The following is a 27,376-nucleotide window of genomic DNA, read 5'->3' as shown; positions in this document are numbered from 1 at the left end:
ATTTAGCTCCATACCTGTGCGGCTTTTTCCACATATTTCAAGGAACGATGGACTCTGTGACAGAGCAATAAACGCTCCTAATGAGTCTGAGTCACCCGAGTCCTGGCAACAGATTCTCTCGGGCGGACCACATAAAGGACCACCTACATCAGCGGAAGACCAGCGAATTAGCGGAAATACGCTGAAAGCTCCAAAGCGGAGAAAGTTACCGGCGGATCAGAAGTTGTTGTTAAAGTCGCGCTCAGAGATTGTGAAGCCAGGTTAAAACGCAGCCATGGACGGGGACGCTCAGAGATCATCTTATTCTGCATGGACTGAGTGTTGGGCAGTAAGACGGATCCGCCAGTTGGTTCCGTTGGGTTTCAAGGATGAAATTAAAGAGCTGTCCAAGCTGTCCGCACCCGTGGTAAGCGTCTTGTGTTTAAATGAGCCGTCACTGTCCACTTCTATTAAGAATGAGGTTAATAAATAATTTTATAGCCTTCTGTAACTTATTATTACATAGCTATTGTGTAATAATAGCTTTTACAGCAAGGCAAAGCCAGTCAACGAATCTAACTGGGCCCTAGGCAATCCACTTCCAATTACAGACGCATCTAAAAAATCTGAATAACCTAGAAAAGTTTGTGTACAGTTACTTAACCAGATATTTAGCATCATAAATTCTATGAAAAGACACATAACCTTTTGTTCCCAGTGGCTGACATGAACACTTTTCTACACTTTCTATACTTCCATTTGCTAAATGGCAGTAAAATAATAATGCTTTTCAAAGAATTGGTTTATCACTTTAAACTCTGACATTTTCATACATTTCCTTTGAATTTGTTAGTCTGATGTAAAACTGCATGACTTGGTTCAAACACTTTGGGTTTCCTTCCACAACCTTTTTACAATAGTTTGCTGAATTGTGACCCATTCCTCCTTTTGGAATGGGTCCCAATAGGGCAACTGTGGCTCAGGTGGTAAGAGTTCGTTCTGTAACCGGTGGGTTGCTGGGTTTGAATCCCCGATCTGTCTGTCTCAGTTGTGTACTTGGGCAAGACAGTTCACCCACCTTGCCTGCTGATTGTGGTCAGAGGGCCCGATGGCGCTGATGAATGGCAGCCTCGCTTCTGTCAGTCCAGGGCAGCTGTGGCTACATTGTAGTTTAACGCTGTCAGAAGAACTAGTTTCACTCTGTACAATGACATGTTTTTTCCAGCTTAAACCCACATCTTCACAAGATTTCTTGATTTTGTTCTAGGGTTGATACACACATTTTACACAGTAAAGCACATTAATCACTGGGACCCATAACCTTTCTCTGTCCTTGAACTGAACATTTCTGTGGTGTTTAAGTTTCTGTATATTTGTTCAATCAGATGAATATGGTACCTTAAGCTAATTTGATTTTGCATCAAAGGATTAACAAAAGGCAGAGGTAAGACCTCCAGTAATTCTTTCCCAGGCATTTTGACTGAACCCTGCACTGAGTGGCATCCTTATTTCATACTCTCCAGCCCTGAAGTCCTTCCTGAGACTAAACACCGAACCAAAACATAAATTAGCCCTGCAGCTGGAGAAACAGGAAATTAATACTTTTATCAGGTCATACCAAGTGTTTCAGAAAATGCAGAGTCGTAGCTATTTTCTAAATTTTCCATTACACTCTTCCTGATTTCTTTGCTGATATCTTTTGTATTTTTCTAAGATTTCTCACAAGGAAGCTTTGAGTTTTTGACATTTTACCTTATAATATATCCATAGGTGTGCCTCTGTTTATCTCTAACGCTGGGAGCAGCCTCAGTTTCCTGTTCTTAGCTGACAGAAATGACACCCAATGTAGTCTTCGGCTGCTGTATCTAATCTGCTTCAAGATGCACTGTGTGTTCAGAGATCATAATCCCTATTTCTTATGGTATGTGGTTATGTAAGCTGGTGCTTCTTCCCTGTCATCTCAAACCAGCCTGCCCATTCACATCTGACCTCTGTCACAAACAAGGCATTTTTGTCCTCAAAACTGCAGCTCACTGGATATTTTCTCTTCTTTAGACCATTCTCTATAAACCTGACAGATGCTTGTGCATGAAAATTCCAGATGATCAACAGTTTCTAAAATCTTCTGACCAGCCCCTGAATCATGCCACGTTCTAAGTCACTTAAAGCCCAATTCTTCATCTCGAATTTCCCTTTCTGTTGGCTTTCAGGTGATAGCGCAGTTCATGGGTTATGCTGTGAATTTTGTCAGCACAGTGTTCTGTGGCCATCTGGGGAAGACAGAGCTGGCAGGAGTGTCTTTGGCCATATCTGTAAGTAGAAACAATTTGCTTACAATCACACTGTCCGGAACCAATTGAATTGTTTAATCCAGCTTTGTTTTCTGTTTTTGCCCCAAGGTGATTAATGTCACAGGTGTATCCATTGGCTTTGGGTTGGCATCAGCATGTGATACGCTGATCTCTCAGGTATGATAATCAACCAGTCACACATAATAAACAACAACCAGGTTTGGTTAAAGGATGATAAGCAGTCTGCGTTAGACTGAAATATTTGTTATATATTTTTAGACCTATGGGAGTGGTAACTTTCTGAGAGTTGGAATTATTCTGCAGCGTTCGATCCTCATTCTGTTACTGGCTTGTTTCCCCTGCTGGGCAATCCTCATCAACACAGAGCCCATTCTTTTGGCTTTCAGACAGAAGCCAGAAGTAGCCAGGTCAGCTGTCTTACGATACACTCAATCCTTTGCTTTTTGAAATGTCTCTTTAATTCTGATTGTAAAATCTCTCATTAGTTTGGCGCAGATGTATGTAAAGATCTTCATGCCGGCTCTTCCAGTGAGTATGTTTTACTTAAATGACTGTTCATCATTTCAGGCCTGCAGTTGGCTTATTTAAGATATAAAGTACTAAAAGTAACTACTTTACTTCACTTAAACGAACTAGTTTCCAATTGTTCGCACTGTCACAGTCGGGATGTTGGACAAAGAAGAAAAGACTCATCATTAATTTTAACTAAAACCTATAGACATTGGATACTTTGATCCTTTATTTATACACAGATAATTTTTTTTTTTGCTGCTTTGAACCTTTCTTGGAGAATATTCAAATACAGATACAGATAGATTTAATCTCAGATATCATAGAAAAGCCTATTATTTTAGTATGTCAATTTAAAAAGTGAAACTTGTATTGAATAGGAAGACTGCTGATTTCATTGACAACCTCCTGAAGGAGGAGAAGCCGCAAAAGGTCATTGCTATAGAAGTTAGATGTTAACAGAGTGCTGTGTCCAAACTTATTAATGGAAAATTGAGTGAAGGAAAAGGTATGAATACAAAAGAATATCAAATGAATCATCACAATGAACAGAAATAAATGTTTTAACTATATTACTGTGTTTAATAAATCTATATAATGTAAACGTTTCACCTTTTGAACAGATTTACTGAATTACAGTTAGAGAAAATTACTCTGACATACATCCCCATAAAAAACTCAATGTCAATAGGAAATGTAAGATGTTCATTATATTTAAGAAATAGATTTTACAAACTTTTTATTTGTAAAACCCAAACAGTCAAGACGGTCAGATTAAAGAATAAGAAAATATACATTTTCCCAACATATTTACTGTAAAGATGTGTTAAAGGCTTTAAACAAAACAAATTCCTTGTATGTCCAAAAACGTACTTGGCAATAAAGCTTTTCTGATTCAGATTCTGATTCTAAACAAATTCATGTCATTGCAGTAATAGCTTGTTCTTCTCTCCTCTGTATGTAGTGGCAACATAGACTTTGGTCATCATCCAGCCTTTTTTATCACAGAGAGCCAATCATTATGGAGGAAGATGTGTGTATTTGCAGTTACAATTCTGCAAATATCATATATCACAGTATACCATGTGCAACTAACCCCTCACACATGAACCATTTTTATTATATTCTTGTTTTATAAACGTCCTTGTTGTGATTAAGAGTGCAAATAAGGAACCACGAGCTAGAATATATAAATGGACAACATGAAAGGTACCTGACATTTGACAAGAATCCAATTTCCAGATACATTATTGCTTTATTTGCCTTAGAATTGGACATATTAACCACAACAGAAGCACTGAAAGTGGATTTTTGTAAATCATTAACATATGTGTGTGCCTGAATGGAAGAACAGTTGGTCTCAACATGAGCTGAATAAAGCAAGGTAAACAAAGATGCACAAATGAGAAGCGCTCCATTCAGACACATAAGGCAGTGATTTATAGTAGAGAAACACTGGCAATAATAAGGATTAGGTCAATGTGTACATTTTCTGTATCTGTTGGCTTGTTTTTCTTCCATGTGTCTGTGCGGCTTTGTCGGACTAATATTCTCGTGTACTCTGGTCTGACCAGAGAGATTATACAGCGATATAAAGGTAACTGATTAGTTAAAGAATAGTTCCATCCACTTCATACTATGGGGCTTAAACTGCTTGGTCATTCTGTGTGAAGTTCCCAGGCTAAACTGGTATAATCTACTTTTCTTTAAAATTATTTTAAAGCAAAACCTGACATTGAAACTGATTGTGTTAACAAGCTCAGTCATTTTTTATTCTTTTTGTTGTTGTATTACAGGCTGCTTTCATGTTTACCTTAGAATCAAGATATCTACAAAACCAGGTAGGTCCACTATTTTAACCCTATAATCAGCTGAAATATTGCACTTTGATAGTATGTAATGCACTGGGACACAACCTGTACTTTTATCTTTTAATGCCATGGGTGCCATTCAGTAACTTTTATCAACTTTTATCTAAAAACGGTTAACTGTGTACAATGTGTATAACTGATTTATTATGTCAGATTTATTGGAGTCTTGTATGTTATGGTCTATGGATCCAAATAGAAATGGTGTCAGATTCAAGACACCAGAAGGAAACCGGAAAGAATGAAATCCATCCATCCATCAATTTCTGTCTGCCTAATTGTTACAAGGTTGCCTATTTTCAGCAGTCAGTCGGGATGAGGTGGGGTACACCCTCATCTCTTTACAATTGCAGTTTTTCTAGACTCTTGTCTTTTCTCTATTGGAGACATGTCACTGTGCCTGTGCTAAACTGGTAGTTAACATGTTGCACTTTTATTGTAGGGCATCATTTGGCCAGAGGTCATCACAGGGTTGATTGTTAATCTGCTCAACGCCCTCATCAACTACATTGTGCTTTTTGTATTAAAAATGGGGGTATGGTGAGTATTTTAAACTTTTTAAATTGTATTTCATATCACATAATCTCAGCTTCATATATCTAAAATCTTTTTTTTTTTTTTAAACTTGCACATTTGAAAATTCTGCAGGGGCTCTGCTATTGCCAACACTTTGTCTGTGTTTTCCTTGGCTGGTTTCCTTTACGCTTATATCATTTGGAAAGGTCTTCACAAGACAACCTGGGGGGGTGAGTAATAAACAATATCATAATGTTGTCATCTAAAGGTAAAGAGTAGGACTCAAATGCATGGAGGAGGCAGGCAGCTGAAAATGGACAACTTTACTTAAACAAATATAAAAAATTTACAAAAAGTCCAGGGGGGGGGGGGGGGGGGGGGGGGTTCAAAATAATATATCACAAGAGGACCACAAGGAAACAGACAGGTAGGAAGAACAGGCCAGTCTGACAGAGAGCTGACTAATTGACAGATATTTAGGCTGGAGAGCTGATTACTGAACAATGAGCAGGTGGTTGATTGGAAATTGAACGCAGTTGTGAACCAAGAAAATGGGAGAAATAGCTGAAAAACCCACATGGAACAAATGAGCAGAATATAAATACATATGAAATACCTAAATAAAGCAAAACATAAAACAAAAGTCAAAACAGGTAGCTGGGGGCAGAAAATACAGTTGACTTTAGTCTAGATGGAAGCAACACAGCAGAAAAAGACTGAGCACCTGTAATAGTTGGATGAAAATATTTTGTTTAATCAATAAAACTACAGGTCCTTCTCAAAATATTAGCATATTGTGATAAAGTTCATTATTTTCCATAATGTCATGATGAAAATTTAACATTCATATATTTTAAATTCATTGCACACTAACTGAAATATTTCAGGTCTTTTATTGTCTTAATACGGATGATTTTGGCATACAGCTCATGAAAACCCAAAATTCCTATCTCACAAAATTAGCATATCATTAAAAGTGTCTCTAAACGAGCTATGAACCTAATCATCTGAATCAATGAGTTAACTTTAAACACCTGCAAAAGATTCCTGAGGCCTTTAAAACTCCCAGCCTGGTTCATCACTCAAAACCCCAATCATGGGTAAGACTGCCGACCTGACTGCTGTCCAGAAGGCCACTATTGACACCCTCAAGCAAGAGGGTAAGACACAGAAAGACATTTCTGAACGAATAGGCTGTTCCCAGAGTGCTGTATCAAGGCACCTCAGTGGGAAGTCTGTGGGAAGGAAAAAGTGTGGCAGAAAACGCTGCACAACGAGAAGAGGTGACCGGACCCTGAGGAAGATTGTGGAGAAGGGCCGATTCCAGACCTTGGGGGACCTGCGGAAGCAGTGGACTGAGTCTGGAGTAGAAACATCCAGAGCCACCGTGCACAGGCGTGTGCAGGAAATGGGCTACAGGTGCTGCATTCCCCAGGTCAAGTCACTTTTGAACCAGAAACAGCGGCAGAAGCGCCTGACCTGGGCTACAGAGAAGCAGCACTGGACTGTTGCTCAGTGGTCCAAAGTACTTTTTTTGGATGAAAGCAAATTCTGCATGTCATTCGGAAATCAAGGTGCCAGAGTCTGGAGGAAGACTGGGGAGAAGGAAATGCCAAAATGCCAGAAGTCCAGTGTCAAGTACCCACAGTCAGTGATGGTCTGGGGTGCCGTGTCAGCTGCTGGTGTTGGTCCACTGTGTTTTATCAAGGGCAGGGTCAATGCAGCTAGCTATCAGGAGATTTTGGAGCACTTCATGCTTCCATCTGCTGAAAAGCTTTATGGAGATGAAGATTTAATTTTTCAGCACGACCTGGCACCTGCTCACAGTGCCAAAACCACTGGTAAATGGTTTACTGACCATGGTATCACTGTGCTCAATTGGCCTGCCAACTCTCCTGACCTGAACCCCATAGAGAATCTGTGGGATATTGTGAAGAGAACGTTGAGAGACTCAAGACCCAACACTCTGGATGAGCTAAAGGCCGCTATCGAAGCATCCTGGGCCTCCATAAGACCTCAGCAGTGCCACAGGCTGATTGCCTCCATGCCACGCCGCATTGAAGCAGTCATTTCTGCAAAAGGATTCCCCACCAAGTATTGAGTGCATAACTGTACATGATTATTTGAAGGTTGACGTTTTTTGCATTAAAAACCCTTTTCTTTTATTGGTCGGATGAAATATGCTAATTTTGTGAGATAGGAATTTTGGGTTTTCATGAGCTGTATGCCAAAATCATCCGTATTAAGACAATAAAAGACCTGATATATTTCAGTTAGTGTGCAATGAATCTAAAAGATATGAATGTTAAATTTTCATCATTACATTATGGAAAATAATGAACTTTATCACAATATGCTAATATTTTGAGAAGGACCTGTATGTGTAAATAAGAAGAAACGTGATCACTGAAGCCATGGGTTTACATATGGCTCTGTTTTATACTTCCATTCATTCTAATATTTTATTCTTTAAGCCTCAAACAGGTGTTCAAACTCTTCCCAATCAATCATTTGATAATAAAAAATAATTTGCCTCATAACCTCATTGGCATAAAAATAAAACTACAAGAAATTACAGTATGTGAAACCTGAAGCTAAGAGCAAAATAATGCTGCAGGGGTTGTTTAGAGGTGGCTGTACTACGCATCAGAAAATCATATTATGAGCATGATTCAGAAAATGTTTCCGCAAGGAATAAACAGAACGGAGGTGTATATATGGAGTGTGAAGCAGGTGAAGCAAGGAGACAGATTAACTAGGTGCAGGTGAACCAAATAAACTTAATTGACAGGAGAGAACAAACGTGACTGAGCAAAACAGGAATTCAAGAATACAAACTAATAGAAACATAACTAGAAAAACATGAAACGAAAGCATAACAAGATCCAAAAACCAAACTTGACAAAACATGAACAAAAACATGACCAGAAAAATAAACAGAAACATGATTCAAAACTTCAACTGTGAAATAAGACCAACAAAACCCAAAAACACCCACAAATCATAACAAATCTGTTACCAAAACTCTGTGTAAGTAGTCTTAGCTCATGCTGTCTCACACCTGAAGTTGTTTACAGTTCCCAGATCTTTCCTAGTAATATGAATAAGCAATTCTGCACTATGATGTCATGGTATGACATCCTTGGACTTGGTTTGTGTTTTTGTATTAACTGTTCTTAGGTCTATGGTTTCCTTTATTGTTAATTAGTTCCACCTGTCCCTTATTCCTCCATGTCTCCTTGCCACACCTGTTCTTAGTTTCTGTGATTACCTGCCTTTGTTTTCTCCCTGTATATTAGTTGGTCTGTGTTCTTTGTTCCCCGCTGGTTCCTCTGTCACTATTCCTCGTTCACTACCCTTGTTTATGCTCAGTTTTGTTACGTTACAGAACTATGTACACATGTAAGTTTTTGGCTCGACTCATGTTTGTACTTGTTGGATTATGTTATGTTTTGGAGACCTTTAATTAAAGAAAAGTCTTCCTCTCATCATGCGGCTGACAAGCTCTTATCTGCACTTTGGTCCGATCCAAACCAAGAACGTGATATATGAAGCAAAGAGTAAATACAAAAAGTTGTATTTCGAACCATATTAGGTCTATTAGTTATTTAAGTAACTACATTTTTTCTCAACCCTAACACTTACCTTAACCTTAACTGTAACCTGTACATTTGTAACCATAATCTTAACTTAAACCTAAATCACATTATAGCTCTAACTATAACCCCACACCCTAAAAATTGGGATCAACCACATTAAGAACATGCTTTGGTCCCATTTTGTCCCATTAGGCCAGAAGATAGGTGATTATACCTGAAAAAATCCTAAAAATGCTACAAACATCCATACTATATGTGCATATACAAAACAATATATGAAATTGGCTTTACAATAGGAAAACAAGATGAGGTTTTAACAATATTTTTTGAATACATTTAAAATTGCCCATTTTTTGTAGTTTTTCCTTTGCCAGTTGAATGTAAAATGTTTCAAACACCACACGTCTTTAAAAAAATCCTTAACCATTATTCAGAATAATTCATTGCAGGTCCGAACAGTAAATATGTATTACAATTTTTATCCTGGTTTCAATCTAAAGTGATACATTTTCCAAACAGGAATTAAAAATGCACTTTCATGTGTTTTTGAAACAGTGTAAAGGTTCCATGAATCTGAAACTGTGCTGTAAAGATTTTTGTTTATTGCAGAATAATCCTGTACATGTTTGACCAATTTAGGTTTAGTGTTTTACTTTTTGAACTAAGGATGATCTAATGAGTCTTTAAATTCTGAAAACAAAAGTAAAATAGCCAGTTAACTCACAAATCTGAAGCAACTAAGATGTAAACTTCTCTAAACGGTATATACTGTGCACAAGAAAGGGAGTCACTTACTCCCTATTGACTGCTCATACAAATTAGCAACAGAGAACTTATTTGGGTTGCAAATGACGGATAACTGCTTTACGGTTCAAATCCCTGTACCGTCCCCTTACTGAATGGCACCCAGGGCATTAAGCCGTATTGTTCATATAAAAAAAAACAAAAAACACGGCCCACAAGTGAAAAGTGCACAGTCAGAGTTCTGAAAGCTTATAGATGAACAATGTTTGACTGGATTTTAATAGAATCATCCATCCATCCATTTTTTTATACCCGCTTTCTCTGTACAGTGTTGCGGGGGTCTAGAGGTCAGAGGCAGGGTACACTCTGAACAGGTCGCCAGTCCACCGCAGGGCAAAAAAGAGACATACAGGATAAACAACCATGCAAACACCCATTCACACCTAAGGGCAATTTAGAGAGACCAGTAACCTAACAGTTATGTTTTTGGACTTTGGGAGGAAACCAGAGTACCCGGAGAGGACCCACGCGTGCATGACGAGAACATGCAAACTTCATGCAGAAAGACTCCAGGCCGGGAGTCAAACCGAGGACCTTCTTGCTGCAAGGCAACAGTGCTACCAACTGCACTGCTGTGCACCCTTTTAACGATCAATTTCGTTTTAGTCTCATCTCATTTTTAATGAATGATCATCAACATGATTGAATTTTCTTTAAATTTACAATATTTACAGCTGAATGCATAGATGAACTGTTCTTTTTTTTCCTTTTATACCCTCAATGCTGAAGTATTAATCAACAACCTATTAATGGTGAGTTTTAGGATAAACCTTAGCTACTTCAATGTGAATGAGTTTCTAATGTTGCCCTCGGGCTAAAACGTGTTTTTTGTTCACTATGTTTTTGCCAGTCTGTTCATATTGTAGATGTGAGCTTAGTTTAGAGTGCCAAAATGTGTGAACTGAATTGTTTGAACAAGTTTTTGTTGGAGTGTAAACTTATACAACACTAAGTATGTATAATATGTATTTAACCTCTTCTCTTCTGTTGTCTACAGGCTGGTCCAAAGAGTGCCTCTGTGATTGGAAATCTTACATCTACTTGGCTATTCCTGGAATGGTCATGATGTGTATTGAGTGGTGGACATTTGAGATTGGAGTTTTTCTGGCAGGTAATGGCACAACCCAAATTAAGGTTTTAAAGATATTTTGTTTACTTAAACAGGTCGGAAATCTAATACCTGTATCATTTTGAAAGGTCTAATAAGTGAGGTTGAACTTGGAACGCAGTCAGTTGTATTCCAACTTTCAAATATTGCCTACATGGTGAGCTTTTTAAAGCTAGCTGTAATTAAGAAAAGATAACACTTTAAAAAAATTAATTTTCATTGTATAGAGACTGTAGGAAATTGTTAACAATTTGTGTTTTGGTAGTTTCCTTTGGGTTTCAGCATTGCAGGCAATGTGAGAGTTGGAAATGCTTTGGGAGCAGGAGAAACCGAGCAGGCTAAGCTGTCTGCAAAAACAACAATGTTCTGTGCAGGTCAGTACTTCAGTCATTTATGCATTTAGACTTCTTTTTCACTTTTTGAGACACTTGTTTCAGATCATCTGTGCTAGAAAGCTGACTCACTACCAGCGCAAAAAAAAACTATTTAAATAAACTCTACCTATTATCCCGGAGTGAATATTTACCCATTTATATTGAGAGTAGACTTTACAAATTTTCTAGAAAAAGAAAATCTAAAACAAATTGGCACAAAAATGTAGGAAATTGTATGACTTTTGTTAATAAGGAAAACATGCAAGAGCTTTTTTATATTTTAGATATACAATTATTCACAAATCCCTTTTCTAAGAAAAACGTTTCTTTCATTAAAATGTTGCATGTTTAGTTTATTCTTGAGCTAGTAGAAACTAAAACTTTCACCACAAAATTGCCAAGTGCCTTGAAACGAGATTTGTTGTGACTTGGTGCTATGTAAATAAACTGAATCTAAATTGAATTTAATTATTTTTTGCTTTCTTTAATTTCTAAAAATATGTTTTTGGGGTCCACGAGTACTATCAGCACATGTTTGGACACCACATACTTTTGTCTCAGTGTGGATGAACAGCTTAAATAAATCCTTTATAGCTCAAAATTATCATGACATTCATTGACGTGATGGGTTTGAAAATCTGTCACCACAACATTAATATGTTGCATCATTTGAACAGAGGAGTTTGAAAACCTTAACAAAACAATATGCGAAAATGATCATGTAAAAAAATAAAAAATTCTTCCCTTCCCACGTTATCTGTGTATGAAATGTCCTTTAACAGCTAAATAGTACAAGACATCAGTTGTTCTGTGTCTTATCTTAGCAGTTATTCGTTTGTGGAGCTCACTTAACATGTTGCCCTTTACAACAGGGTTAATGTCTATTTGCTTGGCAGTGCTCATTGGGAGCCTGAAGGATCATATTTCTTACATCTTTACATATGATGAGTAAGTACAAGTTTAAAAGTAACCCAGCTATTGTTACTGTGTTAAAGATGTCTGACCAGGGTGTTAATCACACTCACAGGGTTGGCCTCAAGTACTGAAGAGATGACTCAGTTCTTAAATGACCTTTGAGCATTACAGGAGGCCTAATCTAATCGCACATCTGTGAACTTGGTTATCATATTGTGCTACATAATAACTAGGCCTAAAGGTTTGTGTAAGCTGCAGTCAGTTACTGTACACTGTGTAGCCTGAGTAAGAATAATAGCAACATTTTATCACATTTTTTAGACAGTAGTATGCTTAAATTAAATAAATAAGAATCGTATTTATAGTATTAAAAAACACTATAATACTATATACATAATACTATAAAAAGGTATGTTTTGTTGCAGGCAAATTAGGGAAAGAGTTGCAGAAATTATCTCTTTTTACGCTCCGTTCATCTTCCTGGATGCCTTATCGGTAAGTATCTTTGTCATTTTGTACAAACATCTAATGACCATAAAAGGTAAATTCAAAGTAAAGTAGATCTCAAAAGTGCACACACACATGAAGCTTTTGTGATGTCAGCAGTTAATAAATCATCACCATAATAAATCACTGAAATAATTTAAGACCTGGCTAAAACATTCTGAAAGCTTGTGGGAAATACTTTTGGGCCCAAACTTTTAAAATATATGTTTGGCACTAAAGATGAACAGTGTACATCACCCAAAAGCACCCTACCCACTGTTAAATGTGGAATACCACCATTGCGCTATGTGGGGGCTTTTCTTCAGATGGAACTGGGGTTTTTGTCAGTGTGGACGGACAAATGAACAATTACAAATATCAGTCAGTTCTGACCCGAAGCCTCCAGGTCTGCTACAAAGTTAAAGATAAAAAGGGATTACATTTTTCATTATCACAGAGTCCAAGCAAATACCAAAATCAACCGCAGAATGGTTCAACTAAAATGAAATAAAACTTGAATGGCCTAGCCCAGCCCAGAACACAAAACCTTTGGGATCATGGGAGGAGGGCTGTGGATGAATTAGGTCCTCATAATTTAACTGATTTGGGGAACCTTAGCAATAGGCTTTGCTAATGTAATCTGACACAAAAATCTGCCATTTTAAGAGGTGTGTGTAAAAATTTCAGAGCCATTGTGGTTCTTTACTGCAAGTCTAATCTTCTGTTTTATTCTCTGTAACTTTTCAGGCTGCCTGTGGGGGTATTATAAGAGGAGCAGGTAAACAGAGAGTTGGTGCTATTTGCTACTTCTTGGGATATTATGGCATCGGTTTCCCAATTGGAATCCCCCTGATGTTTGCAGCCAAACAAGGAATCAAGGGTAACATAGTGTCTCTGAACACTAAACCCCCAGTTCTTTATGTAGATCTTAAAATGACATAACATATTGTGTAATATTTTCCATTACCAAGGTCTATGGACTGGCTTGTTTACCTGTGTATCACTTCAGTGCACATTCCTGATTTTCTATCTGTTCAGGATGAACTGGAAGTCAGCTACAACAGAGGTAAGTATTCAAAATTAAATGTTGGTTATTCTAAAACACCACAGATTATTTTTCCTTATCAAAATAGATTTAAACATTATTTTATCTTCTAGGCTCAGATCAGAGCCGGGGTGATTGAGAGCTCCTCAGACACAAGTAAGAAATAGCTGTTTTGCTATGTCTTACATTCTTACTGACAGTTGAGATGATGCAGTTGTGACTAACAGATACATTTATTTGCCAAAGAGAAAAAAAAATTATTAATCATAAATAATCATCCGAAACCAATGGGCCAGCCAAAATCAACAAACAGAGGGTTGTAGAGTCTGGTGTCTATCATGAGGTCTGACCAGGTCACCTAAGGAAGAGATGACAGACAACATAATACTAGATCACCATCAGAGACAGTATGGAGCATAATCCTTATGTATCATCCACCCTTTGTGCATGGGTAAAAGCATGATATACTGCCAGTTAAAATATAAGCATCAGTGACAGGAAGATTGTCAGACACTTCATAGAAATTGTCCCAATAACGGGTTAATTCATACGAATCTCTTGCTTTGAAGAAATATTATGATTTTAGTTACAGATCAAAGAACTCAACACATTATGTCCAAAAAACTTTCACATCCCCAAGAATTTATTGAGAAACCTCCTCCTTTAATTATGCAAGTCATCCTTGTAGCCTATGATCCCAGACATCCTTGTTCCTGAAAACAGTCTCAAGGACGCCAACATTATTCTAGTCCAGAAAAGATATACAAGTACCTGGTCAGAAATTACCAGGGTGCAAGTTACCAAATAAGCCAAGTCACCAGAAGTAATTCCTAATGTCTAAGTTCCAGAAACTAAGCGCTAAATTCAAGAAAGTAACCCCTAAGTATAAGAAAGTAAGATCATTGTTCTGGAAAGCAACATTTAAATCCATGGAATAAACATCTAGTTCAAGAAAATACCTTCAAAACTTTAAATTCTGGAAAAGTACAGATTACCTGCATTATGTATAACTATCAGTTTTAGTCTACAGACCTTCATAATGAGGCAGCCAGGAGGTACCTTCCCCAATTGACTTCCCCAAAATAAGCAGCAGCTCCTTTCATCGCCACACATATCTCATGAGCTTCTGCTGAGAAATAGGGTTAGAAAGAAGAAGTTCTACCAGTACTAATAAAAAGAGCCTACGAATCCTGGACACATACGAATGAGGCAGATTATCCCCTATGAGTGAACATTAAACCCTTTCGAAATTAGTACTAGTATCAGTTTTAAAACACATGATCAGTTTATTCTCTATATACTTCCAGAGTGCACTAACCATGACCTAAAGAAGCCACTAGAATTACAATATTCACAAAAAGTTGGTTGAGAAGCAATCCAAAGGTTTCCCAATCAAATTCTCTCATTTTGCATACTCTTAAGATCCTGTCCATTAAAACCACAAACAGGATCTGTGACAATAGACAAACATCGTAAATAAGCTTAAACCCAAGCTACCACAAAATTCCCTAGAAAATGTCCCAGGCAGTGTGGCCATAAGTCTTATTCTCTCTGTGGGTTAAGATATGATCTGCTGTTCCATGGCCCTGATGAAAACTAGAGTGCTTTTTCTAGATCATAGGTTCGACAACTGGTTGGAACCTCCTTGTCAATATATTTGGGTCAAATTTTGGTAAGAAGCTTAGAAGTGGGACCCCTCTTTTGGTGAGAACGTGTCCTGTTCTCCTTTTCATTCTCATTAGCTGGTCCCTTTGAGCAATGTCTGAATTAGCTTTTAAATCAACTATGTCACTGTTGGAATTGGACGGCAGTTTCTGTTTTTATTAAAACGTCCATTAATGGATAATGTTCAAACATGCTTAGTTACACATTATATTCCAAAAGTCTCTAAACATGTGTCTTTCACATTTGTGTGATCAGGTCCCCACCCAGAAGATGCAGGGAACCCAACAGACACTAGAAATCTAGTTGATGCTGAAGAGGTTTCTGCAGTAACAACCCTGGAAGTCCAGCTCTCCTATAGGAGCCTGGTTCTGCGAAGAGGTTTCGCTCTGGCTGGCATGCTATTGATCCTGGCTACTGGAATTATTATAAACCTGCTTGTCACTAACTTTGTTACTTGATTATGAGTAAAGTCTATTGAATTCAGGGAGCAAAGTTCTTAGCCACAACTGCAAAGCAAAATGTAGATGTTTGCACTGCAGGACACAGCCGGACATGAGAAAGCACACATCAAGATAAGCAGGTAGCAAGAAGAAAAAAGAAAGAGCAATATAACATAATAAGGGTTTAATTTCCAAAAGCAAGATTATTCTCTGTAATGACAAGAATTATCTCTGATTATTATCTGGATCTTTACAGTCACACACTGTCAGAGAGAACTGAGTCAAGCTGAAGACAGTTCAACAACAATAAAGAAAAACATTGTGGTCAGCTTCGACTCACTCTAACTCTTCATTAGGGACCAGCATAGTGGAGAAAATTGTATCAGGAGTATATGTTGCATTGATCCAGTCTGTAGCAGTATGGTTGCCCTCTTCAAATTTGACCTCTGGCAAAGGAACAAGGAAGTGTACAGCTGCTCCCACAGCTAAAAGAGCAACTGCAGCAAACATGGTAAGGCCTCTCCTGATGACCAGCTGGGTGGTGGAGAGGTGGCTGTCTTTCAGCTGCTGGACCTCATGGCCACCTTGCCTTGCAGTAGTTCCATCCTGACACCCTGTACTGACAGATATGTATCCACCTGCTGACTGTGAGAAAGTATAACAGACCCCATCTGTTAATTTTTTTCTGTTAAAGACCAAAATAGTTTGATGAAAAATTTTTATTTATATAAACAGAATAAACCCAATAATAAAAATGTTTTAATGTTTGGAGTGTACTTACTTTCTCATTGAAGGGTGTCTGATCTGCAGTTCCTTTAGTGTCTGAGAGGCCAGAGGTGTCTAATAATGTCATGTGGGCGGATCTCTGAGCTCGTTTCACAGCCTTTTAAAAAATAATAATGAAAAGCAGTATAAGTTCTTATACTCACACATAAAACAGTCCTAATTCACATACAGAGGATTTCCATGATCTTTGCAAGATTATTCATACCCTATTAACTTTGTTTCACATTTTCTCACACTGCAACCACAAACAATGTATTTTTGGGAAGTAGACCAACACAGTGAATGCAAAATTGTGAAGTGGACTGAAAAGCAATCATGTTTTTACTTTACAGGTCCTTCTCAAAATATTAGCATATTGTGATAAAGTTCATTATTTTCCATAATGTCATGATGAAAATTTTACATTCATATATTTTAGATTCATTGCACACTAACTGAAATATTTCAGGTCTTTTGTTGTCTTAATACGGATGATTTTGGCATACAGCTCATGAAAACCCAAAATTCCTATCTCACAAAATTAGCATATCATTAAAAGGGTCTCTAAACGAGCTATGAACCTAATCATCTGAATCAACGAGTTAACTCTAAACACCTGCAAAAGATTCCTGAGGCCTTTAAAACTCCCAGCCTGGTTCATCACTCAAAACCCCAATCATGGGTAAGACTGCCGACCTGACTGCTGTCCAGAAGGCCACTATTGACACCCTCAAGCAAGAGGGTAAGACACAGAAATAAATTTCTGAACTAATAGGCTCTTCCCAGAGTGCTGTATCAAGGCACCTCAGTGGGAAGTCTGTGGGAAGGAAAAAGTGTGGCAGAAAACGCTGCACAACGAGAAGAGTTGACCGGACCCTGAAGAAGATTGTGGAGAAGGGCCGATTCCAGACCTTGGGGGACCTGTGGAAGCAGTGGACTGAGTCTGGAGTAGAAACATCCAGAGCCACCGTGCACAGGTGTGTGCAGGAAATGGGCTACAGGTGCCGCATTCCCCAGGTCAAGCCACTTTTGAACCAGAAACAGCGGCAAAAGCGCCTGACCTGGGCTACAGAGAAGCAGCACTGGACTGTTGCTCAGTGGTCCAAAGTACTTTTTTCGGATGAAAGCAAATTCTGCATGTCATTCGGAAATCAAGGTGCCAGAGTTTGGAGGAAGACTGGGGAGAAGGAAATGCCAAAATGCCAGAAGTCCAGTGTCAAGTACCCACAGTCAGTGATGGTCTGGGGTGCCGTGTCAGCTGCTGGTGTTGGTCCACTGTGTTTTATCAAGGGCAGGGTCAATGCAGCTAGCTATCAGGAGATTTTGGAGCACTTCATGCTTCCATCTGCTGAAAAGCTTTATGGAGATGAAGATTTCATTTTTCAGCACGACCTGGCACCTGCTCACAGTGCCAAAACCACTGGTAAATGGTTTACTGACCATGGTATCACTGTGCTCAATTGGCCTGCCAACTCTCCTGACCTGAACCCCATAGAGAATCTGTGGGATATTGTGAAGAGAACGTTGAGAGACTCAAGACCCAACACTCTGGATGAGCTAAAGGCCGCTATCGAAGCATCCTGGGCCTCCATAAGACCTCAGCAGTGCCACAGGCTGATTGCCTCCATGCCACGCCGCATTGAAGCAGTCATTTCTGCAAAAGGATTCCCGACCAAGTATTGAGTGCATAACTGTACATGATTATTTTAAGGTTGACGTTTTTTGTATTAAAAACACTTTTCTTTTATCGGTCGGATGAAATATGCTAATTTTGTGAGATAGGAATTGTGGGTTTTCATGAGCTGTATGCCAAAATCATCCGTATTAAGACAATAAAAAACCTGAAATATTTCAGTTAGCGTGCAATGACTCTAAAATATATGAATGTTAAATTTTCATCATGACATTATGGAAAATAATGAACTTTATCACAATATGCTAATATTTTGAGAAGGACCTGTATTTACTTTATGTCAATCCACAGATTGAAGGTTTTACAGATTCTTCGTTGCAAAATTCCTAAAGCTCAGGTTTAGGACTAAGGTGTGCATTGAGTTCAGGTTAGGGTTAGGTATGTACTGGTAATGGTTAGGTTTAGGGGTAGGGGCAGGGTTAGGCCATGGAAATGGTTGATTATGAATGGAAATCAATGGATGTCAATGACAGTCAATGCAAGGTCTTCACAACTTATACAGTGGCTTGTAAAAATATTCACACCACTTGAACTTTTCCACATATTGTCACATTACAACCACAAACATAAATATATTTTATTGGAATTTTAGATGAAAGACCAACACAAAGTGGTATACAGTTGTGAAGTGGAAGAAAATTATACACGATTTCTTTTTTTTTTTACAAATAAAAAACTGAAATGGGCATTGTGCAAAAGTATTCAGCCCCCTGAGTCAATACTTTGTGGAACCACCTTTTGCTGCAATTACAGCTGCAGGACTTTTAGGGTATGTCTCTTCCAGCTTTGCACATCTAGTGATTGAATGTTTTGCCCATTCTTCTTCACAAAACAGCTCAAGCTCAGAGTTTGTGAACAGCAGTTTTCAGATCTTGCCACAGATTCTCAATTGGGTTTAGGTCTGTACTTCTAACACATTAATATGTTTTGTTTAAACCATGCCATTATAGCCCTATTTTATGTTTAGGGTTGTTGTCCTTCTGGAAGGTGAACCTCCACCCTATTCTCAAGTCTTTTGCAGAATCTAACAGGTTTTCTTCCAAGATATTTGGCTCCATCCATCTTCCAATCAACTCTGACCACATTCCCTGTCCCTGTTGAAGAGAAGCACCCGCAGAGCATGATGCTGTGGGCATCATGCTCATGCTCTCTCAGTGGGCACGGTGTGTTCAGAGTGATGTGCAGTGTTAGTTCTCTGCCACACAAAGCGTTTGGCATTTTGGCCAAAAAGTTCAATTTCAGTCTTGTCTAACCAAAGCACCTTCTTCCATATGTTTCCTGTGTCCCCAACATTGCTTCTGGCAAACTGAAAACAGGACTTCTCATGGTTTTCTTTTAACAATGGCTTTCTTCTTGCCACTCTTCCATAAAGACCACATTTGTTCAGTGCACGATTATTAGTTGTTCTGTGGGCAGATTCCCCCACCTGAGCTGTGGATCTCTGCAGTTTATCCAGAGTCACCATGGACCTTTTGGCTACATCTATGATCAGTGCTCTCCTAGTTCTGCCTGTAAGTTTAGGTGGACGGCCTTGTCTTGGTAAGTTTACAGTTGTGCCATACTCTTTCCATTTTTTGATGATGGATTGAACAGTGCTCTGTGAGATGTTCAAAGCTTGGGAAAATTTTTTATAGCGTAAGCCTGCTTTAATATTCTCCACAACTTTTTCCCTGACCTGTTTGGTGTGTTCCTTGGACTTCATGATGCTGTTTCCTCCCCAATATTTAATTAACCAACCTCTGAGGCCGTCACAGAGTAGCTGTATTTGTACTGAGAATAGATTACATACAGGTGGACTCTCTTTAGTCATTAGCAGTGGCGACTGGCCCACAGGGGCCGCTGATAAAAGAGGGGGAAATATAAAATAAATATTTACAAATTCTGCTATATATACATATATATATATATATGAAATATATATAAACTACATTTCCCACCTACTGAAATTCATTCAACAGTGAATGAATATTTTTATCATGTGGCACTGTTCAGAATGCCCCAGCAGTGCAGCCGAATAGCCAATTGTGTACAGTAGCTAGGGCAAATTAACAAATAATATCAGTATTGCAGAATTTCACGGCTTAGGGGCTCTGAAAATATCGTTACTTGCAGGTAAAAAAAACAAAAACGCTTGTGTGCGTAGTCAATCAAAGGGATTATGGGGAACCCAATGAGCGATGTGCATCTTCCACTGAATTCGGTGAGATCCTTATTTATCTACCCGTTGCAAGAAGGACAGTAGGGGAGAAAATCCGGGAGCTGGGACCTGACAAGCCCGACATTATCACCAACCAGCAGACCAAGGAGAAAATAAAGTCTACAACCAGAGTTTTTGCAAGAGTTGATTCGAGCACAAGTTGTGGCTGACCAGCTGTAGAATAGCCTGTCTTCTGTTTTCCCTACATTCTTCTTAAAAGTGCCAGATATGATTTAATGTGGAAACAGTCAGGACAAACCAACTTGAAGCATCTCTTCAAACCATTAAGAAGCATGAACAATGAAGAGTTCATATGGAAAACTTTGTCAAGCTAACTGTGCTCGGAATGATAAGCACAGCGGCGCAGCTGGATGATGGACACCAGATTGAGATAAGAAGGCACAATGAAGAGGCTGATAAGAATCTTCATTCTTTATCTAAACTCTTTGGCTTTATTAAGTTGAGTGGTGCTTTTGAACTGGCATTGCGAGGGCATGATGAAAGGTATGATGTTCAATTGCATTCGTCATCTCACCGTTGATTCCATTTCATATATTGGAGTAGGTAGAGAAATGTATTGTTTCATCAGCCTCACTAAGAATATTTTTCATAAGCCGCCACTGGTCATTAGCAATCATCAGGCAACTTCTGAAGGCAACTGTTTGCACTCAGAGTAAAGGAGGCTGAATACTTTTGCACACTGCAATTTTCAGTTTTTTATATGTAAAAATTGTTTTAAATCATGTAAAATGTCTTCCACTTCACAACTGTATACCACTTTCTGTTGGTCTTTCACATTAAATTCCAATAAAATATGTCTATGTTTGTGGTTGTAATGTGACAATATGTGGAAAAGTTCAAGGGGTATGAATACTTTTACAAGCCACTGTAGGAAGACAAGACTGGCTGTTTGTGTGTCTGTGTGTGTCTCAACTCCCTTTGATTGCAGGGTGTGACCAGGAGGTGTGTCATTACAGTCAGAGCTCATCAGGGCCAATCAGAAGGAGGTTAAAGAGGAGCGGATTCAGTGAGGTAGGTGCCAGATTGTTTTGCTCCATGTGTTAAAACCAGTTTCCCAGTTCATGCTCTGTTCCTGGATTCCAGTGTTCCACCTCCTTGCTTTTAGAGTTCGTTGAAGGACTTACCTCAAAACTCCCATTATGAATCTTCTCACTGCTCTCCTGGCTGTTCCCTGGTTGCACCCTTGCTGCACCCTGGCTGCTCCCCCCCAATTTCCGTCTCTATGGGTAAAGTCAACTTACTTCCTTGGAACTCCACCATCTCTCCATCAAAAAGCGAACCATTTCATCCATCCTTTCCATCATATCTGACCCTTATAACACTTCTCATAATATTAACTTACTTCTCTTCCTCAGTGCCATCTTGGATTTCTCCTGTGAACCAGAAAGAACCATTCATTCATTCACTTGTCTCACTAAATTGCACAAACTTCTCTTTGAAGTCCTTAACTTTTGCCTGCACGAGGGTCTCAAACCAACCCAGCATTACAGAACAATCTGGCCACTAAGACCCTGTGGCTCAATTATAGATCGGCATCTCCAAACTCTGCAACCACAACTCCATGCTTCAGACCCTGGTCTAACAACACAATTCAGTAGATCAAACTTTGGATACATTCACCCAAACCCATCTGCTCTTTCCACAGCTTCCTCAGGTTTCTCCCTTGTTTCCTGACAGTGTCTCCCCTACCCCTTAGCCCTTCTCTGGGGAGCACAGCAAATGTCGAAGTTTTTTGCTCCAGCGGGTTCTGGTGTTCATGTTCGACCGCTCTCACTCCTTCCCTGATGACACCAGCAGGATTTCCTACATCATCGGCTTTCTGCGGGCAGAAGCAATAATAAATTAAAACACTATCCATCTGTTCACAGGTTTCTAGAACTATTCAAACAAACCTTTTCACATAAGATCACTGAGGAGGAATCAGCACAGCATAAATCTCTGCATCTACTTTGACAATCATCTTAGAGAGTGCACCAAAGAGAGAAATAATAATTTCACCATATTTTCAGATCAGTTTCTTCAGAACCTCTTGTGATGTCAGAGGTGAAAACAGCTTGTTCACCTCCTCCACGACAGCCTGAGCCCCTTGATCATGGCAGATCTTGTTTGTCTCCTGAAGAGAGACATCAGAGGATGGCCGCTGGAGATTCTTCTGGTGGGTCTCCTGGTCCCTCTGTCTCATCTTGCCCCATCTGCCCAAAACCCAGCCTGTCAGTAAATAAGGGGATACTGACAGCGTCGGACAAAAGAAAATCCCAGATTTTAGATCAACGTCTTCATTTGTGTCAACCAATATCAGTTCTCTGTTCTTAATCTGTTTTGGATCAGAACGGAACCTAATTAATCCAAAACTAATTAATAGTAACATCTTGGTCCAGAATCTCCCTTCAGCTGTTTTTGTTGCCGCCTTGGGTGGTAGCTCTCTTGAAACCATCACTTATCAACTAAACCACTTCAGTTCATAGTCTCCATGAAACCACCATGAGCAGAAAACAGTTTTTATTTTTCTTACCAAGATCTCCTTAGTTGCTTTGGGTCATCCTTGGGATATGGTCCTGAGGATGACTCTTAGGTTTCCCATATCTTGGATCCCTAGTTTGTCCCACTTCCTATTATAATAACTTAGCTCTCCTCCTGAGTGCCGCATCGTAATTTCTCCTGTGAACCATTCTGTGAAGAACCATCCTGCCCGAGAGTCTCAAACAAAACAAACATGACGTTATTGTTCTCCTCGAAGGTGGACCTTCACCCTAATCTCTACCCCTTTTCATTCAGTTGTTCTTCCTGAATATTTTTATGTTTAGCTTAATCCATCTTCCCATTAACTCTGACCAGCTTCCTTGTCCTGGCTCCCCCATAGCATGATGCTGCCACCACCACCTTTTACTATGTGTGCAGAATGATCAGCAGTCTAAGTTTTGTGCCACTAACATACCATTTTTCTTGAGCTTTACAGTTATGTTTTACATGTATTGGTCTTTCTCATTGAACATAAAGCAAATTAAAGTTTGTGGTTGCGATGTGACACCCAAGTTCAGATTTAAAGAGGCATGAATACTTTTCCAAAGCACTGTCAACAATACCTCCTCTGTCAATTTCTCCCAGTTCAGCCTGAAGATAACTGTTATGTAGAAAGTTGATTGCAAAATGACACAAACCAGTAGTCCCACCCAAAAACCTGTGTGGAAAAGAACAATTTAGGTAAGTGCAAAATGGTCAATTTATCAGAAAAACAAAACATCTAAAAAAAGCTACAAACAAGAATCAGAGTTACATACCTAAAACTCTCAGTTTGGCAACAAACATTAAAGTAACACTCAGTGTAAGCCCTATGCAGTAGTATCCAACGAAATTAGCCACAGCCGGTATCTTCTGTTTGCCTGTTCCCAAGAAGATACCTGTGCACACACCCTGAGTATGAAGCATATGTATCCTATGAGTCTGCATGAACTTTCACTTTCATATATGTACATTCCTAAAAGTTTGCTAAATATTTAGGAGTAAAAATAAAAACTCTTAGGACTTACCACAAGTCCATCAAAGAACTGAAGGAAACAGTAGGCATTCATCAAATGTGAGACCAAACTGATAATCTTCCTGAAAGTAACATTTTATTATTTCAGTATGCAACAGTATTTTAAAGAGGCATTACTGTCACTGATACGTAAATAGAGCTGTGCAGACTCACTCATCAGAGGTGAAGATGAAGCCAATCACTGTTTTGGAGCACCCAAGCACAACACCTTCCACAAGCGCAAAGGCAGCTGCACAACAAGATGTGAGAAATCTAACAAGAGACAAAGGAGCCAATCAAATCTATGATATATGTTTTACTGACCTGCAAGACAGAGCGACACCTTGCTGGTCAGTAGGGCCCTGGAGCTGTCTCCTGCACCAAGAGCATTCCCCACTCTAGCACATGCCGCAGCTTGAATACCAAGTGGAAACTGTGTGTTTAGGATAATAAAATAAGGTGAGTAAATGAACCTGAATTCATGACTGTTTACAAATGAGTCTCCATTGCTCTGAAATGCAGTCATAGCACAGTACCATGTAGGTGATAAAAGCCACCATTATCACAGCATGTTGGGCTGCCAGCTCATCCTCACTCAGCATTCCTGATTATTACAGACAAATATGAATGTCATAACTAATTTTATCAATATATATGGTGTAAAGTGTCTAAATTACCTGCAAAGAATCCACCAAGTTCATAAACCCACCACTCAAAACACTTCATCAAAGTACTGGGAATGGCCAGTTTCATGTAGGAGCCCCAGCCCTGCAGTGATTCCACTGACCAACCTGCAGGGGGAAATAGATACTTATTTATGTCTCCAAAAAATCTTGTTTAAACTTAAAAAGGTCTCTTGGGGTAGTTATTTCATCACTGTCAGTGACACAGTCCCTCACCTTCCCATGTTTTTGCATGGAGCTTCTTCCAACGAATGTAAGCAAACAGAAAGGAACAGATATATATCTGAGACAAAGTATTTGCCGCAGCAGAACCACTGCAAAAAACAACAGCAAGATAATAAAAATGAGTATTATTGTTTTGTTGAAATTTGTCTTGAAATGCTTACCTGACTCCCAGGTTCAGCCAGTAAAGGAAGAGATAGTTTGTGGCAACATTTGCTATGTTTGCGAGGGCAGCTGTATAGAGTTGTGGCAGAATTATACCCTAAGAATGCAAACAGAACATCAACATAAATTCAGCAAGATTTGGAACATTTAAATAACCATTTATTTTGTATGAAATAATTAAAGATAGAGGGTTTGGACTCACTTGGTTCTGCAGGTAAGACACCTGAAGGTTGTGTAGAAAGATTGCCTATAAAGAAAGACTTAGGTTTTAACAGCTTCTAACACAGACAGTGACAAATAAAACAAAAAAATTTGTTAATTGTTGAATAAATGTGAGATAAAATGTGTGACTCACTGGCACTGCAGGAAGGAAGGATGTTATATAGAGCTGGGCAAGTCTGTTAGCAAATACAACAGTCGGTCAGCTTACGAAACATTATTTTTCTGAATTTGGCTGAAAAGGCTAAATTATATTATTATTATTATTCGATGAATATTTTAAACAGAATGACTTTGCAATGAATTGATGCAGAAAATGAATAAATTCTATTTGAAACACATTTTTCTGTTCTAAAGCTGAAAGTTTAACACTGGTCAGCCATTTTTAAACATCTTGGTAAATTCTTTTCATATGTAGGATTCAAAAGTTGCGATGTTCAAATGTTTTAAAGAATAAACTATCAGATTCAGTAATTACACATAAAGTAGCTTGTACTTTCCAGAACTTAGAAGTGACTTTCTGGAACTTACAGAAAACTTTTGTGGAACTTAAAAGAACTTAGAGGTGATTTTTCTGAATTTACATGTTACCTTTTGGGAACATAAAGGATACTTCCCTGGAACTGACTTTGAAAAGAGAAAGTACCCTGAAAGTTCTCAAAAGTAACCTCTAAGTTTTAGAATGTAACCTCACTGTACAGGAAAGTAAGTTCTGGAAACTAATCTATGGATTCCATCAAAGTGTAGGCTGTATGATGCATTGCTACTGCAGCATATTTACTGCAATAAAGTACCTGGCCACCTCAGGGTCCTGTCCCACACATAACAGGATGGGTTGTGCATTGATGAGCAGCCCCCAGCAAGGCAGACAGAACAACAGTAAGATGATGATGCTCCTCTGAAGGATCACTCCCACCTCCAGCAGATTCTTACCCCCAAACGTCTGTCAACACCACACACATTTTAAACAAAGACCCAAAGAAAACGCCAATCAAAATGTCAAGGGTAATTCAAAATCTCAATAAAAATGCTTTCAGACCTGAGATACCAGGGTATCACATGCCAGTCCCAGACCATACCCTGTTGCTGCAGTGGTAACATTAATGGTCTGAAATGAATGCGCACTGCGGTAAGTGATATTCCTTTCACTCAAGAGCAAATGTTTGACACAATACATCCATCAAAGCATCATTAATCATTCCCATGTACTTGTGACAAGTGTTTAGGTGAGTTTAGGGGTTTTCAATTTTTCCGCCCGACGCTGTTTTCAAACTACATGATCATTTGTCATTTCTCTCAATTCAGCCTCCATGAGTTTGAAGCTTTCAGCTGACCACTTACAGCACAAGCCAGTCCATAACCAGCCATCACTTGATTCCCCAGACGCCCACAGAACATTGTAACCACAAAAGGCAGGAGGCAATTGAGAATTCGAGACAGCAGCTGGAAAGAAACATCAAAGGTGAAGCAGCCACCAGATGAATGATGATATTACAGTATGCACAAGATGCAATTAATTGTTATTGTCAACAACATTTTATTTGATAAATGAGCTTTGACGCTGCCATTATTTTAGCAGTTTGTACAGCTGCTAAAACCTGCCAAACACTGTCTTGCCTGTAAACCTTACACCTCTTAAACCTTTCCTTGCTGTCATAGCTGTCATCAATCATTTTGTGCAATCTACACAGTCAGAACAGGGCATGCAAACAGCAACAGTCCTTACCAGAGGCCCTGTCATCCTCAGGATGTGGTACAGTTCCTCTCTGTGGGCCAAAGGAACCCTACGGCGAAGCCAACTGCAGCAGAAAAGCCTGTCACTGGACACTTCCATGTCTAAAGTGTATGTCCTTCTTCTGTGGATTCTTGCTTTTCTCCTACATACGTGTCTTTGTTGTGTTCTGGATGCGGCTGAGGATGGAAATCTTGCTGTGATCACAGCTTCCCTGGAAGTGAGCCAGAGCCAGCTGAAACAACAGAGATTGTACAACAAAGACAAGAAAATGCTCTGTAATCACAGCAGAAATCAAGATGGGGGACTTGAAAGGGAAAATGTTTAGATCTGTGTGATGAAATGTGAAAAAGACAATGAACTTGTTTTGGGCAGCGCAGAGAAAGCAAAGAAATCTGATTCTTATCACTTCATTGAAACATGTTTATTGTTGAAAATATTTTAACATTACGTAATGTTCCTTTTCTAATCAGTGCAACAGTAGCAGAAGTAACATTGTCATATGCAGCAATCGGATACCACACCCCTCTCAAAACGTTCTTTC

General features: G+C 39.0%; 2 protein-coding genes across 3 annotated transcripts; one reads left to right on the top strand and one right to left on the bottom strand.

Moving 5' to 3' along the window:
* The first annotated feature begins 19 nt into the window (after nucleotides 1-19).
* Nucleotides 20-15,949, top strand: slc47a3 (solute carrier family 47 member 3). Of its 2 annotated transcripts, none has more exons than XM_047392619.1 (17): nucleotides 20-406; nucleotides 2,190-2,291; nucleotides 2,379-2,447; nucleotides 2,550-2,698; nucleotides 2,777-2,819; nucleotides 4,598-4,642; nucleotides 5,112-5,209; nucleotides 5,318-5,415; nucleotides 10,586-10,699; nucleotides 10,786-10,853; nucleotides 10,962-11,070; nucleotides 11,967-12,018; nucleotides 12,411-12,480; nucleotides 13,219-13,351; nucleotides 13,443-13,537; nucleotides 13,630-13,672; nucleotides 15,437-15,949. In XM_047392619.1, the coding sequence occupies exons 1-17, from the start codon at nucleotides 275-277 to the stop codon at nucleotides 15,637-15,639; spliced, it is 1,623 nt and encodes a 540-aa protein (XP_047248575.1). In that variant the 5' UTR covers nucleotides 20-274; the 3' UTR covers nucleotides 15,640-15,949. The 2 variants fall into 2 exon arrangements, with proteins under 2 accessions (XP_047248575.1, XP_047248574.1); XM_047392618.1 differs by having other exon boundaries at nucleotides 21-406; nucleotides 11,943-12,018.
* LOC124884606 (multidrug and toxin extrusion protein 1-like) lies at nucleotides 15,835-27,029 on the bottom strand. Its single transcript, XM_047392616.1, has 17 exons — nucleotides 26,827-27,029; nucleotides 26,442-26,543; nucleotides 26,140-26,208; nucleotides 25,895-26,043; nucleotides 25,237-25,279; nucleotides 25,084-25,128; nucleotides 24,881-24,978; nucleotides 24,711-24,808; nucleotides 24,489-24,602; nucleotides 24,348-24,415; nucleotides 24,136-24,244; nucleotides 23,986-24,061; nucleotides 23,825-23,894; nucleotides 23,576-23,708; nucleotides 23,381-23,475; nucleotides 16,403-16,504; nucleotides 15,835-16,266 (listed from the first exon to the last, which is right to left on the bottom strand). Exons 1-17 carry the CDS (start codon nucleotides 26,932-26,934, stop codon nucleotides 15,958-15,960), a joined length of 1,788 nt encoding a protein of 595 aa, XP_047248572.1. The 5' UTR covers nucleotides 26,935-27,029; the 3' UTR covers nucleotides 15,835-15,957.
* Between the last annotated feature and the right edge of the window lie 347 nt (nucleotides 27,030-27,376).

The sequence above is a fragment of the Girardinichthys multiradiatus genome, chromosome 18, assembly GCF_021462225.1.
Source record: "Girardinichthys multiradiatus isolate DD_20200921_A chromosome 18, DD_fGirMul_XY1, whole genome shotgun sequence".
In the NCBI taxonomy this organism is placed as follows: Eukaryota; Metazoa; Chordata; class Actinopteri; order Cyprinodontiformes; family Goodeidae; genus Girardinichthys; species Girardinichthys multiradiatus.
This window is presented reverse-complemented; position numbering and strand designations above follow the sequence as displayed.